This window comes from Bos taurus, chromosome 14 (genome assembly GCF_002263795.3).
Source record: "Bos taurus isolate L1 Dominette 01449 registration number 42190680 breed Hereford chromosome 14, ARS-UCD2.0, whole genome shotgun sequence".
In the NCBI taxonomy this organism is placed as follows: Eukaryota; Metazoa; Chordata; class Mammalia; order Artiodactyla; family Bovidae; genus Bos; species Bos taurus.
The window spans coordinates 40,173,599-40,193,167 of NC_037341.1; the positions used below are offsets into that span (position 1 = coordinate 40,173,599).

The window sequence follows — 19,569 nt, forward strand, 5'->3', positions numbered from 1 at the left end:
CTCTGCTTGGCTTTCTCTCTCTTTTCATTCAGATCTCTTTAAACTTCAGCTTCTCAGAGAGGACTTCCAGGAGCATGTAATTCGATACAGCATCCCTTTTCACTCTCCATTCTCTTAGTTTATTTTTCTCAGAGTATTCTAACATCTGAAACGATCTTACATGTGTTTATTGTCTATCACCCCTCCAAGAATGTAAACTCCATGAAAGCCAAGGTTTTGTTTTATTCACGAATGCATCCGAGTACCGAAGAATGCCTGTAAGGCCTCGAGAAATAATTTTTGAAAGAATGATACGCTATTTAATTCCCCATTACAGTCTTAGTGGAGTCGCTTAGTTGTGTCTGACTCTGTGACCCCACGGACTGTAGCCCACCAGGCTCCTCCGTCCATGGGCTTTTCCAGACAAGAGTACTGGAGTGGGTTGCCATTTCCTTCTCCAGAGGATCTTCCCGACCCAGGGATCAAACCCAGGTCTCCCGCATTTCAGGCAGACGCTTTACCGTCTGAGCCACCAGGGAAGCCTCAGTTACAGGCTTAAGAGGTCAACATTACTAAATGTCCATCTCATAGGTTGGGTAAATTGATTAGAACTCAGGGAAGTTAAATAAACTTGTCCAAACCCCACGGACACTAAGTACTGAAGGCAGGGAGCTGGGAATGAAGGAACAGGTCATGGCTTGTGTTCACCTGGACTGATGTCTTTTAAATACGGTCACTGAAGCCAGTTGGACACACTAAACACACAAGGAGCAAACCTGACTTGAGAACAAGGTGCACGGGAGGGAGAAGAACAATGTTAGTGTAGAAGTTATTTTCCCAAAGGAGGACACTCAGGGCTGAATATTGGGTTCTGAATGCTAAAGTGGAAACAGATACGACCCAGTAGTCATGAACTTGGAGCCCTGCAGCCATTGGGGAGTGGGAACAGAAGCACCAGCGTTCAACCAAGTCCCCTGGCAGCCCTGGGGCAGCAGGGACTAGGTGGCATCTGGGCCTGTCATTGCAGCTTGGCCAGCAGGCCTGTCTCTGGGGTGAGGTGAAGCTCCCTTAGGTGGCACTCAATGTTCACGTCACCCACTGATGAGAAGCTGCACACCAGCTGCCCTCAGTGTGCTCTTTGCCAAGAATCCTTACAAGCAGGAAAAACAAATGTGGAAAACTATGAAGAAAAAGGATGGAGAGACAGGGTCAGGTGTGATACCCAGCTGGCCCTTCCTTTAGGAATGGCTTTGCAGCCCAGCTGTGGGGGTAGGGTGGGGGGGATGGACCAGGGCAGCAGGCTGCCTCAGGAACAGAGCTGCCAGGCCTGAGGTCGTGCCCTCCTGAGTGGCCACCGCCAGCATCTGACAGGTGGAGGTCAAAAGCCTGACTGCTTTGGCTCCACCTAGGACATCCAGGCCTTCAAAATGCTCCAGAGCTCTCCTCTGGGTTGGACAAGTTTCCTTCAGCTTATTCCTGCTTCTTCACCATTTGCTTTCACAGGCATGGATTCCCTAATGAGTATCTTGTACTTCAAACCCTTTCCCACCACAGAACCCAATCTGTGATAGGTTTCGCCACTGGCTCACAAGATGACTGTCTTGGTACCCTGGAACATGCGGCAGGGTCTGACTATCCAGTGATGGGCAGAAGAGCTATAGGCTCTGACCTCATGGGGGGATATCACTTAGCGGGGGCGGCAGATATTAAATTTAAAAATATATATTTTGTACTAAGTGCCATGAGGGTCTATAGCAAGTATCCGCCCGCATCCATAATACTGACAACTGTTAGCATGCGTGTTGTGTTTTCATGTTAAAATTATGACAATGTGGGCACCTGCTCAGAAACTATCAAAATCACACTGTAAAAAAATTGTTGGTAGAACAAAATCTTGTTGACCTTATTTCATCCTTTCAAATCCGCAATCTAAGATGACCATTCAGTTGCTAACGTACTTGCCAGACTAGGTCACTGGTAAAATTAGGGGCCGGTGTAGATTTCCAGGATAGAAGCAAACGGAGACTGGTCAAGATCACTTCTCCCCCGCCCAGTGGCCACCATGCTCCTAACTAGCCCCTGTGGTCACCTGCTTCCTGTCCTGTATTAGGTTCCTGGGGTGTTTGTGATGGAGCATCATCCAGCTGAGGGACTGGGAACAGTATTTCTCCATCATGGTTTAGGAATGTGCACACAATTTCAGGCTGACCAGACTGTGGGCTCCTGGTGTCAGACTACTAGGCAAGAAGCTCTTTGGCCAGTGGGATCAGGAAGCTGGTAGGATGAAAGTCTTGAGCCTCTGGTGGCTGTCATTAGCTCTGAGAATGAAGCAGACAGAACCCCTTAAAAGCTGGCTTCAGAGAAAAGCTTACAATTACAATCGGGACATTGGGACTGAAGGTTTCAAACAACAGGTCTTACTCTTGTTATTGTATAATTTTCTGGTGTCATTTCTGAAAATAAATGTACAATCAGCCCAGAGTCTCCATAATCTTTTATTTTTAGTCTCACTCTTTCCAGGAAGTGGCAGAATGAAGGCACATTCTTAGTGGTCATTTGTTAAAAAAAAAAAAACCACCAAAAACTGTCCATTATTCTTGACGTTAAAAATTAAACACAATGATTAAAAAAAAATAGCATGTTACCATTTATATCACATATTTAGGATCATGTGGTTTCCAGGGCGAGTAGAATGTAGTTGTGCCTGGGAAGGAACAGAAGGCAGTGGCTGAGAAGCACGTGTCCTCATAAAACATATCTAAGTAGTACACTCAGGATGACTCATGCTAAGGATTTAGACATAATACAGTTCTTCTAGGAGGAACAACTTTAGTTTCTAAGGGACACTCACTTCTGCCATCTCAATGCCCGATTTCAAGGGTTGCAGGCTATGGACTTCTGTGCCACACTTAGGACAAGTGAAGGACATGTCAAATAAGAAGCTACTCTTCACGCAGTAGTAACAAAAGACATGCTCGCAGCCAACGGTGTGAGGCATGGTGGGCCACTCCCCACACAGAGAACACTGTCTGCCACTGGTTGCCAGCGTGCTGTTGCTGCCTGGGGCTCCCGTCAGTGGGACACACCATGAAGAGAGCTTGGCTCTCAACTTCTGGACGTTGATTAGTGGGAGGAGAAAAATTAGAAACTCGGCAAAGCCGTGCCAGAGGAGTTCCCTATTCATATACTCAAAGCCCACTTCTCGGACACTTTGGGGCTTGTGAAAGACAGAATGGATGCCCAGGAGACGTTCGGTCAAAGTTGCAAACTTGCCCCTTTGGAGGAAGATCAAGAAATTAATCAACCCGCCTAACTTCAGAAGTCCGACCACCAGATTCATGCACTGCTTGGCTTTCCTGAAGGATGCGATGTGACGGTTCCGAAACAAATCGTAGCATCGTTCTTCTAACCACTTGCCGCCAATCGTACAGACAGCGTACCAGAGCTTCTGATTTCTGCTCGGTGGCTGGTAGCTCAGGTTTGGGGAAAGATCATTCTGGTACTGAATATTCAACACTGACTGTCCCACTGTGGCATTTTTAGAGTAGATGGTGAATCTCCACAAGAAAAGCCACAAGAATGCTTTCACCTCTGGTTCAAAGCGGGCTAACAGCCCTGGCTTAAATCCATGAAAGCACTGAGTAAACTGGGACCAAACGAGCTGCTCCAGGGCCTTGTTTAGTTCAAGTGCATCCAACTGGCTGATTCTTAGCACTCTGTTAGTCCGCTCTGCGTTCTCGTCTCCGGAAGCCATGCCTTCTCTGAAGGTCTCTAGGAAGAAGTACAATCAGAAACCATCACTGACGGAGCAGTTTCTCAGAGCTACCTAAAATGCTGTCTCCTGGGCTACAATCCTCATTTTGCCCCAAAACTTAACTCCCTCCCCTCCAACACAAAAAGAAAACATCATCGAACAGTCCCGATCTTGTACTGTCTTCCCAACTTAGAGCTGGAAAACTGTGACACACAGGTGACAACGGACAGAGACAGGAATCCTGTGAAACCCTTGCCTCGCGCTAGCCAAGAGCTGTAGGGAAGGAAACGGGTCAGGACAGAGTCGCCCTTCTTTTTTTATCCGTTCATGACCCTATCCCCTCCCAGCCTTTTCTCATTCTGGCTGCTCTGAGCTCCCCACTGGATGACGTCTACTGTTCGTCTTCCCTTTTGCCTCCTTCAGTGCCTGTCCCACACTGCGGTACTTTGAAAACACAAGCCTTCCCAAGTTGACCCCCAAGGCTGCTTTCCTCATGCTTCACCCTCTAGTTATAAAGTGCTCCCTTCTCTTGTTCACTACTGGACATTTGTTGTCTTTCCCTTCACCTGGAACAATCTGCTCCTATTCTCTAACTGGAAAACTCACATTGCCTGGAAACCTCATAGACAGAGGAGTCTGGTGGGCCATAGTCCATGGGGTTGCAAAAGAGGCGGAAGTGACTTAGTGACTAAACAACTAAGTTTTTAAGTACTAGCTTAGGGACCACTTCTTCTAATTTAGTTGCCTCTCTAGCTGTTTCTTTAGCTCTCTGTCCTTCCTCTTTCATGATTTTATGTCCCTACTGTATATAAACTACTTTGCAATTGTCGATTTCCTCCACTGGATGATAAACCCTGTAGCAAAGACTCAGTCTTTTTACAGTTGATTCTAAGCAAATAGCCCAGTTCTTGGTTTAGAGAATGCTTCCCACAAATTCAAGATGAGTGGAACAAGAAACAGGATGAAAGTCTGGAGTGGGTGAGTGGTAGAAAATACAAATTCCTACCCAATAACCTTTCAAACGATTTTCAGTTACCACATCTTGACTGCTGATCGCCACATCTTTCAACATATTTTTGTTGCTCACCAGCTTTTCCCCAAGCAATGTGTCAGAAGCCTGTGATAAAATGGGAGAACACAGTCTCAACCCTTGTGGAGATCATAATCAAGTGACTGGGAAGAGGGAGGAAGCAAGAGTGTACTGCTGCTGCTGCTGCTAAGTCACTTCAGTCATGTCCGACTCTGTGCGACCCCATAGACGGCAGCCCACTAGGCTCCTCTGTCCCTGGGATTCTCCAGGCAAGAACACTGGAGTGGGTTGCCATTTCCTTCTCCAATGCATGAAAGTGAAAAGTGAAAGTAAAGTCACTAAGTCTTGCCTGACTCTTAGCAACCCCATGGACTGCAGCCTACCAGGGTCCTCCTCCATCCATGGGATTTTCCAGGCAAGAGGACTGGAGTGGGTTGCCATTGCCTTCTCCGAGTGTACTGCAGAAAATAATAAATAGGCAATTACAAGATGTGAAAGGTGATGTGCAAGGGGAACGTAAGAACATCGTGCTTACAACTAGAAGGTCCAAGAAGGCTTCACGGAAGAGGCAAGATCTTCTGAAGGTAGCCACCTGAAGGATCGGCAATGTCAGGAGGGTAAATATAGGTAAGAAAACCACTCCTACAGAGGGAACAGCGGGTGCTGAGGATGGGAGGAGCCAGGACAAAAGATCAGGCTGGAAAGGTAAGACTGATGGTAAAAGCTGACTTTGAGGAGGCTACATTTTATCAAGAAGGTAATGGGGAGACACCACATAGCTGTAAGGAAAGAACTGATCAACTCTGCATTTTAAACAGCGTGTTCTAGCCACATGGAGAATGGATTAGAGGCTGAAAGACTGGAGGCAGAGAGACCAATTAAGATGATTAACATGATTTAGTGAGAAACTAATGATGGTCTAAATTAGAAGGGTATCAGTGGGGATGGAGAAAAATAGGTACCTTTGAAAGCTTTGAGGTGGAAGGATGGACACGACTCAGTGAGAAGTAAGCCAAGAATAACTGACTTGAGTAATGGTGTGGATGGTAGTCCAATTCTCTGAAATAGGAAACATATGCAGAGATATAGGTTTGAAGGGAAAGATAATAAATCTGGGCAGTTTTAGAGAGCTGAGGCTCCTATGAGACAGCTAAGTGGAAAAGCTCAGTAGGAAGTTCTGAGGATATATGGGAGAGATATTTGGGGAGGAGATTTTGTGTGAGCCCCTCCGATGGGACTGATCTATTTTAAATCTACTTGATCTATTTAAATGCTAAGATCAGGAAGACAGTCGTCTAAAGATAGGTCGGTCCTGCCCATTCACAGCACATCCAACTTTCTTTGTACAATATAATCTTATTCCCCTGGTTTCCTTCTCCAGTCACTGTAGCGTTTCATGGGTCATGATCACTGCCATCACCAACCTTTGACCTTTCAAAGCTTTCTCTGCTGGGGTCTGTGTATCACGGTCCTGTTGTCTCTCTGTGCTTGTAGTCTAGTGGCCTTCACACCTGAGCATTAATCACCATCACATGCAGGACTTGTTAGACTGTGCCCCTCAGTTCCAGAGTTTCTGATGTCCTCTGGAATGGGCACCAATAATTTGCATTTCTAGCAAGTTCCCTGGTGATGTTGCGAATGACTGGGCTAGTCCATTTCCAGGCAAAACTCCAGTACTTTGGCCACCTGATGCAAAGAGCCAACTCACTGAAAAAGACCCTGATGTATTTAAGAAACATAATTAAGAAAAAAAGAAAAAAAAAACACAACTAAAACAGTATTTAAAAAACCTCATAGGCAAATCAAAATCTGTAAAATTATTTGTTCAGATTTACCAAATCATCTCTTACTTCACTGACCCCAGGATAAAGTTCAGACTTCTTAGATTCTAGCCCAATTCTGTGTCCTTCTTTTTAACCATATAACCAGTTATTCACTGAAGAGTTTATTTTACTTCTAAAAGACTTTTTTGTTGTGGACAATTTTTTAAAGTCTTTATTGAGTTCGTTACATTATTGCTTCTGTTTTATGTTCTGGTTGTTTTGTTTTTTTTTTTTTTGGCTGAGAGGCCTGTGGGATCTTAGCTTCGTGACCAGGGATGGAACTGCACTCCCTGGGCTGGATGACAGCAAAGGTTTAACCACTAGACGACCAGGAAAAACCAAAGAAATTTTAACTGACTCTCTTTTGGTCCTGCCTCTATGCCTTTTCTCACGTACTTGGAACACTTACCTTCTCTACCATCTCCTCCTGCCACCCTCAAGTACACTGCAATCCTATTTCAACATTCTGCTTCACAATTCTCTCCCCAATTCCCACTGTCACTATTTTTAACTATCACAGCAACTGTCTGTGCCATGTGCTTGAGTCCTCACTCTAGTTGTCTGAATACACCTTTCCCTAACTTAACCATAAACTAGTCAAGGGAAACTACCTCATAGCTGCTTCTCAAGGTACCTGCCATCCACAGAGACTGATACCTAACTCACTTTTCCTCATGCAAAATTCTATAATCATTCAGGATAGGTGAAATTATGGTATATACAATTCCTCTACTGTGAGTCTGGACAACTCGTCATGTTTCCCAGGTTTTGTATCCTGTGGTCAACAAGACAAAGGAAGTTCTCTTATTTGTCAAAGTACTCTTGAAAAGCTCAGGCTGTACTGGACATCAACTTCAACACTTCAGCCTTCTCCCGTCACCCCATCCCTGCCCCCAGTACTGAACCGGATGGATTGGTAATTTTTTTCAGTTGCGTGCTCAGTTTCTGAGTAGTGTTCAACTCTTTGTGAGCCCACAGATTCCCATCAGGCTCTTCTGTGGAATTTTCCAGGCAAGAATACTAGAGTGGGCTGCCATTTCCTTCTTCGTTTCAGTTGCGTAGCAGATGAAATTTATGGCATGTGTTAAGGGCGCCAGTTGTGCCAACTTATGTATCTTCAGATGTTAGAGTCACAATCAGTTCTTGGTAATCTTTACAGAACTTACTGCAAAGATGCGCCAGCTGTAGTAGTTGCTCAGTAAAGGTCTGTTGAACTCATATGTGGTGGAGTGAGTAGTTTGGTAGTGAATCAATGTTCAGATTGAACACTGCTGATAAACTGGAGTCTGAGGGCAGCTCTCTCTTCTCAGGTTCCTTACTTGTATACAGGAAGAAACTGGTCAGAGAGACTGGCTTCTGACAGGAGTCACTAATCTCAAATCCCTCATTTCTGGAGGAATCATACTTAAGTACAGTTAGTAAAGACAGGAATTTTTAATGGCTGCCAGGAAGGAAGACTTAACACACTCTCTAACCAATCCAATATTTAACAATCCTTATCATCAGAAAATTCTCTTATACCTTCTGTTACAGTTTAACTTTTTTTTTTTCTTTCCTCTTCTTCACCCCAGGCCTGGCTTCGGTGAAGATTAAGAACAGTTGGGCCCGATCTCTCTACAGAAGACTCTTTACTAGAGCAAAAGACTATTATTAAACTGTTCTTCCAGGAGAATAATTTGTTTCTTTTTTTTTGTTTTGTTTTAGGTTTCAGTATCCAACATGTTAGTCATTTCTGTGACTTCTTTTCATTGTAAACACAGAACAGGCATTGTCTATTACCCATCACAGTGTGTTAAAGTAGGAGCATAGCCTTCCTACTGCTCTGTCATCCTGTTCAGGCGACTGGGACAGAGTAGAAAGACTAGGTTTAAAATCAGATAGACTCGGGCTCCAGCTCCAGCTTGGTCTCTTGGCTGCTAAGTCATCTCAAAAAAATCATTAGCAGTAGATTCTTCCAAGAGTTGGAAATGAATGGCTACCTGGCTACCTCAAGATGTTGCTGAGATTAAAGCAGACAATGTTGTGTAAGTGGTTTGGAAACAGGCAGGCAGTACATTATTGCTACTTTGGCTAGGGATGAGCTTTAGAAGAAAAAGACTTGGCTGATTTTGCCAAATCTCATTTCAAAAGACTGAAATCTTCATTATTACTCATCTAATGCTTCAAGCTGGGCTGGAAGAAGCACAAGCTGGAATCAAGATTGCCGGGAGAAATATCAGTAACCTCAGATATGCAGATGACACCGCCCTTATGGCAGAAAGTGAAGAAGAACTAAAAAGCCTCTTGATGAAAGTGAAAGTGGAGAGTGAAAAAGTTGGCTTAAAGCTCAACACTCAGAAAACGAAGATCATCGCATCCGGTCCCATCACTTCATGGGAAATAGATGGGGAAACAGTGTCAGACTTTATTTTTGGGGGCTCCAAAATGACTGCAGATGGTGATTGCAGCCATGAAATTAAAAGACGCTTACTCCTTGGAAGGAAAGTTATGACCAACCTAGACAACATATTAAAAAGCAGAGACATTACTTTGCCAACAAAGGTCCGTTTAGTCAAGGCTATGGTTTTTCCAGTAGTCATGTATGGATGTGAGAGTTGGACTGTGAAGAAAGCTGCGAGCCAAAGAATTGATGCTTTTGAACTGTGGTGTTGGAGAAGACTCTTGAGAGTCCCTTGGACTGCAAGGAGATCCAACCAGTCCATTCTAGAGGAGATCAGTCCTGGGTGTTCTTTGGAAGCAATGATGCTGAAGCTGAAACTCCAGTACTTTGGCCACCTCATGCGAAGAGCTGACTCATTGGAAAAGACTCTGATGCTGGGAGGGATTGGGGGCAGGAGGAGAAGGGGAAGACAGAGGATGAGATGGCTGGATGGCATCATCGACTCAATGGACGTGAGTTTGGGTGAACTCCGGGAGCTGGTGATGGACAGGGAGGCCTGGCGTGCTGCAATTCATGGGGTCGCAGAGTCGGACACGACTGAGCGACTGAACTGAACTGAATGCCTCAACCAACCTGTGGTAAAAGGATTCCCACCCCCGTCCCTCCAGGAAATACTGCTACACCATTAAAATATAAATTCTGGCAGTTACACAGTGAACATTATGTCACTGTGAGGTGGGCATGTGTGGGGGTCATCCACATGGCTCTGCCTGTTTATCCGGAAGCAAAGAAACCTCTCCAGAATGCACACTGAGAGCATCTAACTCGAGTGTGCTTCACCAAACAGGGCCTGGTACAGGCAGTCTGAGAAAAGCATCCAACCTTGGTTTACCATCAACATGCTCCGTTCAGTTCCTCCTCCTCTCCCCTCCTCTTTCTAGCAGGTACAGTTATTCTAGGATATTGGCTTTAGAGAAGGGCACTGCTCAGGAGTAGAAGAAACTGATGAGATCAAGTAACTACAAGTTTAATTCATCTGATTATGGAACTTCTTCCCTCCACTGCTGGACAATAACATTTGGCTGAAGTAGGTGTAGGACACAGAAAAAAATGCCATAAGTGCCTTTAGATCACATAAAGTTATTCTCAATCTAATGGAAGAAGATTGGTTTTCAGTGAATTCTAAATCTGACAGATTGCTACTCAATTTAATATTTACTGAGTGCCCACAAAATGCCTGGCATTCTCTTACATTTCAGGGGTTCAATCCAAATAGTTAACTCTTAGTTAACTTCCTTTTAGTAAGGCATTTCTAAAGAAATAGGACGTTACAATAATCAAGACTAGCCACTGATCTGTGAAGAAAAGAATGGATCTCAAAATACGAAAACACTATGAAGGATCACAAAACTCCCTGGGGCAGAAAAGAGAAAACTTGGATTTAATACCATACAAAGTGCAGAAATATGCAATCACTGACCCCAGCCATGGTCCACCTGGGAAACACGGGGAGATGGGTTTCAATGGGAGCTGCATCCTTATGAATCCCCACTAACATGGTTGCACTTGTTCGGAAGTAAAGAAAGAAGTTGTCTGCTATGACCAGAGCAGAATGGCTTGGCAGGAGAGACTGGCTGAAGAGTTGCTGCCGCTGCTTTAACCCCCTGCAAAAAAGACTCCGTTTTAAGGAAATTGGTTTTGTAGCCATGAGTAATCACTGAACAGAAGGGACTTAACAGGACATAAATTTTAAAAGATTAACCTGATTGCAGAGTTTAAGAAAAGGAAAACTGCAATTCTGAAGGACCAGTTCCAGCAGTTGGCCCCCAACCTTTCTGGCACAAAGGACCAGTTATGCAGAAGAGCTTTTCCACGGATGGGAGTGGGGATGGTTCAGGGGGCAATGCAAATGATGGGGAAGGACGAGGAGCAGCGGCAGATGCAGCCTCACTGTTCACCCCTCCGCTCACCTCCTGCTGTGTGGCTGGGTTCCTAACAGGCCGCAGACTGGTACCAGTTGGTGGCCCAGGGGTTGGGGACTCCTGAGTCACACGACTCCTGTGACCATTCAAGGACCTTAACTGAGGTGTTGATTAATAACGTTCTGAACAAGTCTTAGTAAGTTGACCTGCTTCACTGACAACTATGAAAATTAGAAAGATTACAGTATCCTCATGTTTTTGAATCAAAAATCTCCAACTCTTCTGGAAACTAGTGCTTTCCTGACTCTGCTACACTTATTGCTATCCAAGGCCTACTACTGGTCGGTCTACTTCTACTTTCAAAAATTTAAATATTAAAAATTGTATTATTATTGGTTCTTGTAGGTTGGTATTTAGTTTCACAAAAGCAGCTCAAACGTAAATGGTTTAAAAAAATACAAACTAATTTTTTTTTTAAAGTTGGGATTGTTTTGAATTGAAACAAATACCATCAGATTTAATTCAAATTGATTTTTCCAGAAACACAAAATCTGGTGATGCTTTTTCCTGCTCTGCAATGACATCTCCTTCTTTTAATGCACAATCCTATCAATCTCTCCCTCTCCATCCCCCGTTTCCCTGACTATACTAAGATTCTGAAAAGCTAACCCAGGGAAAACATTTATGGTCATGCAAAAAGACTTATAAAAACAATTAAAAGTAAAATTGGCACTAAATAACTTCACATTCAGTGAAGGATACTACTATGTTAAGGACATGTGAAGAAGATGCTTAAGGCAAAATCAAGACCAGATAAAAAGTATAGCATCTACGAGGGTTACTGTGATTAACTTGTCACATAAATATGTTTAAGACAAAATGATTGAGCACTATAAAACTATTAAAAAGGTCTCCTGCTGACATTTTATCACTAGACATGTCACACTGCTTTTCTTTCATAGGGGAAAAACAACTGAAAATTCGTTTACTGAGAGCAGCGATATATAACCTTATCCCTTAAATAACTCATGCTTTCCTTTTAAGCTTTTCATTCCCCAAATAAAACTTTGTCATCTATATTGCATTCCAAAACGAAGGACTTTTTATCTCAGTACAGTGGGAAGAATTTCTCAGGACGTCTTCCAGCGCTTTTATTGAGTATTGTACAAATTATGAATGAATATATTTTATTTAAAAACATGTTATTGACAGAAATCTATCAATAATAATGTGGGTATTGTCAAGGGCCTGTCAATATTAATGTAATTATGATTAAGGGCATAACATGGATTTTTAGCTATAATACCAAGTAACATCTCCGGCATTACTGCTATCAATAAACACATTATTATTGACCTGTTTCAAGATGCTCAGTACTAGATGTATTACCATTAGGCATGTTTGTCAATGCATACTGCTGACAAAAATTCTACATTTAAATTTACAGTCTTTGCAAACTTTGTCAGCAGAAACATGTGATTCCCAAGCAATCGCTAACGTTTCAAATCCATCCACACACTCTCTGCCAGGCTATTCTTTTCCAGACCCACAATCATCGACTGATTGTCAGTACAACAATGTTGCTGCCACACGGTCTTAAGGGTTCTGGTGATATAAATGGATGAGACCATTTCTGCCTTTTAGTTGTGCCTTTTTTTTAATCTTAAGTGGCATTTCACATTAGGAGGTTATACGAATAAAGTTCTACAACCTGAGATCTTAAGCTTTGAACCTCTACCCTACTATTTTATTTCCTTTGTGTAGTCAGATAGATTTACTGTCCATTGTATTGGAATCAATACTAATAAATGGGACATGCATCAAAGAGAGATTTTAACAGGACGTTGATTCCCAGAACGCACTGCAAAGATGAGCAAAAGAGGAAAAAACCTATGGCGGGGACCCATTAGACCCTTGTGACCTCTGGCACTGTGAACAGGCCTAGAAATCAACAACTGTAAGTTCAAATCCCACTTCTGCCATAGCCTTGCTAAGTGACATGTCACTGCTGTTTCGTTCATCTCGTTCATCAAATATAAACGAAGTCCTGATAGCTTATAGGTATCTGATGATATAAACCCCAACTGTGCTCATTTGGCAGAGAAGGCAATGGCACCCGACTCTGGTACTCTTTCCTGGAAAATCCCATGGGCGGAGGAGCCTGGTAGGCTGCAGTCCATAGGGTCGCTACAAGTCGGACACGACTGAGCGACTTCACTTTCACTTTTCACTTTCATGCATTGGAGAAGGAAATGGCAACCCACTCCAGTGTTCTTGCCTGGAGAATCCCAGGGACGGCGGAGCCTGTTGGGCTGCCGTCTATGGGGTTGCACAGAGTCAAACACGACTGAAGAGACTTAGCAGCAGCAGCAGCAGTGGGTATGTAACAGAATGTCTCTACAATGTATCTTAAGGATACACTTCCAAATAGCACATATTTTTCAAACACATGAACAACAGTAAGTTATTCTTTTTATTTGGAGAGAATTGGGAATTCAACTCAAAGACTAAAATCTCCACCACTATAATCAGTCTTACACAATTGAGCACTTTACCTATTTCACTTACGATATATTTACTCAGGTATCTAGAAGTAACACAAACTTTTTTTTTTTTAAACCTGGGGACGGAATCTCCCGTTACTTTGGCCTTTCTTCACAAATACATTTTAAGCATGGCACTCATCCTCTCAGAAAACTGATACTTCTGAGTCTTTGAGGGAGAAAGCACACTGTGGAAACAAAGAGCAAATGTCTGAGTGAACACAGGGCAGGAGACTTAAGCTGGTTCCGATTAGTTCTATATTCTGGTTCACCAACAGGCTGTGTGACTCTGGGCAAGTCATTTGACTACACTATACTCTTCAGCAGTTAAAAAAAAGTCTTATAAAAAGTCTACCTCTCTAGAATCATCATGGGAATTATTTTAGAAAACCCTGGAAGAGAAGATAAAAAGTAAAAGTACAGTCATTTCCAACTGTGGTAAGGGTTAATGTCAAACATGAGTAAGGAAAAGGCTAAAGAAAGTAGAGACATCAGAACAGTAGCACCCATGAGACAGACTCAATCCTCACAGAAAAAATACAGCGAAGCCTGACGGAAGACAAACCCAAACGATTTGGGAGTTTACAACTGTAGTAAACCTATACTACTTACTTCTTGGATATGGAGTGCTAATAAGCGACCACTACAGCTAAGTACCCTTTGCAAAAAAATCAAATATTAAATTATTTAATCCTTACAATGTTATGAAAGAGGTTCTTCTGGTATTTTGTTTTAAAGCAAGGAAATTGAAGCACAGGGAGATGACTTGCGTGAAATAACACAAGGAGGAATGGTGGGGCCATGCTCTACACCAGCCTCCTCTATGGACAGGTGACGGCAGACCTCAAAGATGAACATAAACCCCTTAGGATGTCACTGCAGGACATGCAGATGGGGCTGTTTAAGAGACTAAGTACGAAGTGATGAAGAGCACCGGTATGAACTTCAGCAAAAACTGCAATCCAAGGATGAACAAACAAAAGACATGGGAAACTTAAGAGAGCGACTAGACCTTCAAGTACTCTATAAATTTGGAGAAAGGTTTTAGGATCTAACTGCCTAAGAAGACAATTCTAAATGACTTCAAGATTATTGGAACACAGGTTTAATTGCACATTTTATGGAACACGAGAGAATATGAAAACAGCCACAAGGGAACAGAGGTATCAGCAACGGAAGAGGAGAAAGTACCACGGGATACATACTCTGAAGAAGGCACTAGATGTTTTCTTTACAGTTTCATGACACAGTCAATGTTACGTCCACTTTAAGAAGTCAAAAATTAAGAGGGGTCTGATAACGTGCTTAAGGTCAAGCTGGCGATTTAGTAAATGCTGGAAAAATGGTGGAACATACAAAAGGAAGTCAGTATAGATATTTGCTAAGCTTGGATCAAATTCAACATCACAGAACTCAAAACAAAATTTTTTCTCTCAAGATAATTCTGAAGACCAGACTGCCAGTCAAGCTCTCAGGACTGTAGATGGGAGAAGAAATTCAAGGAAGCTGGTAAAGTTTCCCACGTTGCCTGGAATTCACCTTACCTACTTTCCCTGCCTTTCCATGTGGTCAGAGAACCATTTGAAGAAACTGAATGTCAAAAATTAACCAAAGGAATATGGGGGTGAGAAAAGGAGGTGCAAACAAATATTATGAACACACGTAATATGGGAAGTAAAGGCAATGCTAACTCACATGACCCTGGAAAGGAACAGGTGTGCATAATCAAAATGGAATTACTCTAGAGCTCTTTTTTTTTTTTTTAAGGTTTTAATAGTTAAAAAGAAAGAAAAAATAATTTGGATGAAATTTTATCTCATGTTATTGACAAACAGGTAAAAAAGAAGAGCTCTGCAAAAAAAAAAAAGGAAAATAGATAAAAAGCAATCTAGAAAAGGGCATTTTGATTCCAGAGATGAGAAAAGATGTGAGAAATTTAGAGTATACAATGGCAAGGCCTCTTGGGTGGCTCAAGTGGTAGAGAATCCACCTGCCAATGCAGGAGATGATCCCTGGGTTGAGAAGATCCCCTGGAGGAGGAAATAACAACCCACTCCAGTATTCTTGCCTGGAGAATCCCACAGAGGAGCCTGAAGGACCACAGCCCATGGGGTTGCAGGGAGTTGAGCACGACTTAGCAACTGAACACACACACACAGGGAAGGACAGAGGGTGCTAAACACCCTCTTCCCTGCTCCCACGTGCAGAAATTAGTGCCAGGATGACAGATGTGGGGCAAGTGGGACAGTCAGGGCTTTTCTCCTGAGGTTTCTTCCACATTCCAAAGGAACTGAAGAGGACCATGGAATGTGTGAAAATGCTGTCATTTCACAGCAAAGAGAAAAGAGAATGTCCAATGTGCTTCTAGGTTGTTCAACTCAGATAATAAAGTGAAGAAAGAGGCCAGTGACTCAGAGCAGAACTTCTGTCCATGAATAAAGACTGCTTTGTCTTGTGCTACAAGAACCAGAGCACGGTGGCGTGCAAAAGGCGAAGAAACTAAAAATTTACTTTATGCTTTAGGGAAAACGTGAGGCTAGGACTTGGAACTTTACTAGTAAAATGATGTTAGGTAAAACTGCTAACATCTTTAAGGTTCAACTGCCAAAAATGGAAAATATCTGCCCTCCCTCTTGCAAAGACTGCTATGAGCTTCAAAAATAAGCAAAAATTAAAAAGTAGGGGGAAAAGAGAAAAAGACTAACTGTGATCAAAAACAAAGTATTAAACTTAAAATCTGTATACAACCACAAAGGTTTGTGACTTTTGGTAATGAATTAACTGTGCACATATGCATTTTATTGTTTAAAAACCTGTAACAAATGAATGCAAGTTGAATACAAATGAACAATTAATTTACAAAACAAAATTATAAGGCTAGTAGGAAATATATTAAGTAGTCTAAGATACAAATTTAATTTTCTTAACAGGACTACTGTTTTTCAAGCAGAACAAAAAAGAATAAGTTGTTTTTGTAAAATACTGCTGAGGGTCAGCTTGCTTTGTCTCTCCTCTGCATGACTCCAGGGCACTTCTACAAGAATTCTTCCACAGAACAGTTTTAAAACCACAGACTGAGTGCTCCTCCTAATTTCTAAAAATGAGGAGAATAAGGCCAAGAGGCAGAGCTGGTCAGGAGTAGAAACTCAACTCTCTTGATTCAGTCTAGCATGTTCTTTGCTGTGTCCTCTTCTGTTTTTTCCCCCATTTCTAAGAAAAATAAAATAAGAGGTTCTTTTTCACTTGTATTGTCAATAAAGAATTCCTAACTCCACTCTTTCTTTTCTTCCAAATCTCCTTCTGACTCAAGACTATTCAACTTTAATGTTTCTGGATACAAGAAATGGATAATATGGGCAAGATGAGGGAGAAGATACAGTGACAAGAAAGAGTCGGTCATCCTGAAATATTCTGCCAAGGCTTAACTAAAGGTAAATCATTAGGGGAAGGCGTTCAGACTGTAAACTGGTGTGGATGGAACCTCAGCCTACCTATAATTTCTACTGTTCAGATATAGTGTTCCAGGGACATCAGAGAATAACAATACCATTAGATGTGAACAGTCTACAACTTAGTCTCATTCTTGAACAGTCCTTTCACTAAATCTAGTATTTTCGAAAAATGGGACCTAAAGATAATAAGTAAACAGTGAGTTTTAAGACCTCACAAGAAAAATGACTTTTATATTCTATTTGTCAGGTATCAATGTTAAATGTAACTCACTCATTGTAAGTTATTTTCTAAGAAAATTCTCAGTAGTTTTTTCTCCCCAAGAAAATTAAAATTGCTTTTAAGTTTACAGGCTTTTAAAAATATTGGAAACTTAAGCCTACTCAACTTTTTGGTACCAAACAGCGCTATACACGAACCATCAGATATTAAGAAAAGTTTGGACCCTCAGTAATTCTTAAGCCGTTCGAAAGGGTTAAATCTCACCACCACCAAGTGACAGGAAACGATTTCCAAGTATGTTCTAGAAAATTACTTCCCAGAACGCAAAGGAAGCTCAAATCTAGCTGTCCTTTTTTTTTCTAAGAATGCCATCCTAAGACTATTTTTAGGCGTTTAGGTTTGCTCCACTGCCTTTCCCAAAATCAGACTCTGCCTCTTCCAGGAAGACAGGAAGCCAATTAAACAGGGAAACAAGCAAAGGGCGACAATTACAAGGTCGTGAAACTCCACGCCCTCCCAGTTGTAAGCAAGACCGCAGGTCCACACTCCGACTCTCTCGGGCGACACTGACCTTAGGAGTCTGCGAAACGCCCCGCTCCGAGTAACTGTTTCTGAAACATCTCTGGGAAGCTTGGCTTTTCCAAGCCGAACCTGCGGTCCACAAGCTTCCGGAACTCGTGGGTTTGCGGAGTGACGCAGAACCCGGAAGTGCCTGGGAAAAAAAAAAAGTGGAACTAAACCAACGAGAACCACGCTTTAACGCTCAGCGAAACGCCGAACTCCGACGAGCCGAAGGGCCGAAGAGCCGACGAGCCGAAGGGCCGAAGAGGACACCCGCGCGCTGATTGGTCTGCTGGCCGTGGGGGAAATCCGCATCTGATTGGCAGGAAAGGCGCGAACCCGGCAGCCCGGGTCCTGGGGCCGCGCGTGGGGAGGCCACCGGGTCAAGGGGCCGCGGGGAAGCCAGGGCTCTGGAGGGCCGGGCTTTCCCTGCCTTCGGACAACGGCAGCGGGCCTCTGAACGAGTGCCGCCGAGTGGCGGCGGGGTGCCTCCGCGTCTTGGGGGCTCTTCGCTCGCCAGGTTGGAGGGCCCACTGCGAGATGGCCGGGTGGGGATGGGAGCCTCCGGCTGCAGCTGCAGCATCCGGGCTGGGGCAGTTTTTGCAGCGCGTGGCTGCCGTGGCGGGAGGGGCGAATGGCTGGCTGGCCTCTGCGGACTCAGGGAGGCAGGTGGCCTTCAAAGCCTCGGCCCGGGAGGCCTTGCCCTACGAATTGGACCCTTTCTCGCTCGCAGAAATCAGAGCCTTGAGCTCCCTGCCGCGGGGTCGGTGTGAATCATCCCAGACCTTTAGAAACGCGGACAGTAGGGTCCCCCAGCCCTGGGGAGCTGAGGCAGGATTTCTAGTACTAAGGGCCCGAGGGAAGGTATTTTTTGAGCATTGATCAGGCAATTATGTGTAGCCGGCGTTGAGAATCGCCTCTGCCTATAATAAAGGGATGGCCTTATCTGTCTGGCTTGTTTGCTCAAAGGTTTGAATGAAGTCAGTGGGTACAAGCTGTCTGCACTCAGTAGGTCTTAAAAACTTTTAAGCGCATGTCTCCCCCGGCTGTGCCTTCTCAGAACCCAGGAGCACGCAGACCTGCAATAAATGTGTTGACAGACATTGGAGAGCTCATGCTGTAGAAGCAGTGTTTGATTAATTATCCCGTGGAACAGTTGTTACTGAGAATTTGAAATATTATGGACAAGATAAAAGAACATTTATTGATGAAGTCTTACATTGTTAAATTTGTTTTTATGTTGAAGGTACACAATTAGCATCACTTATACCTGGGATTTTGTCCTCTTCCATATATTAAGGAGATCAGAAAGATCAGGCCTAAAAGAAGATGGTGATGGTTTCTTGAATTAATAAAATTCCCAATACAGGTACCAATAGTATAAATGAGATTGGCTTTCCTGATGGCTCAGAATGCGCCTGCCAGTGCAGGAGATGCAATTTCCATTCCTAGGTGGGAAAGATCCTCTGGAGAAGGGCATGGCAACCCACTCCAGTATTCTTGCCTGAGAAATCCCATGGACAGAAGGAGCCTGATGGACACTCCATGAGGTTGCAAAAAAGTCAGACACCTGGTAGCGACTGAACAGCAAAGGAGCTCCAAGTTGAAAGGATATGTGGTTCTCTTAGGTACAGGAGGGAAGGTGTCTCCAGAGCTCCAGTCGGCCAACTAGTTGCTGCTGGCCACCTGAAGCGTGGGTAGGCTGGATTGATGTCTGCTCTGTGTGTAAGATGCACACTGTATTTCTAAGATAAAAGGTAAGAAAAGAAAAGAATGAAAACTACCTCATTTGTTGCATTGGCTACATGTCAACGTGAGAATGTTTCAGAAAATGTCAAATTACATATATGGCTCCTCATTTACATTGATGTTGGGTAGGGCTGTTCTAGAGGGTAAGAAAAGCTC

At 43.4% G+C, this 19,569-nt stretch overlaps 1 protein-coding gene across 9 annotated transcripts; it reads right to left on the minus strand.

Moving 5' to 3' along the window:
* Positions 1 to 2,455: 2,455 nt before the first annotated feature.
* Positions 2,456 to 17,799, minus strand: PEX2 (peroxisomal biogenesis factor 2). 9 transcript variants are annotated; one of them, XM_059893197.1, is made up of 4 exons: positions 17,675 to 17,798; positions 5,726 to 5,822; positions 4,740 to 4,850; positions 2,462 to 3,748 (listed from the first exon to the last, which is right to left on the minus strand). In XM_059893197.1, the coding sequence occupies exons 3-4, from the start codon at positions 4,803 to 4,805 to the stop codon at positions 2,816 to 2,818; spliced, it is 999 nt and encodes a 332-aa protein (XP_059749180.1). In that variant the 5' UTR covers positions 4,806 to 4,850; positions 5,726 to 5,822; positions 17,675 to 17,798; the 3' UTR covers positions 2,462 to 2,815.
* Between the last annotated feature and the right edge of the window lie 1,770 nt (positions 17,800 to 19,569).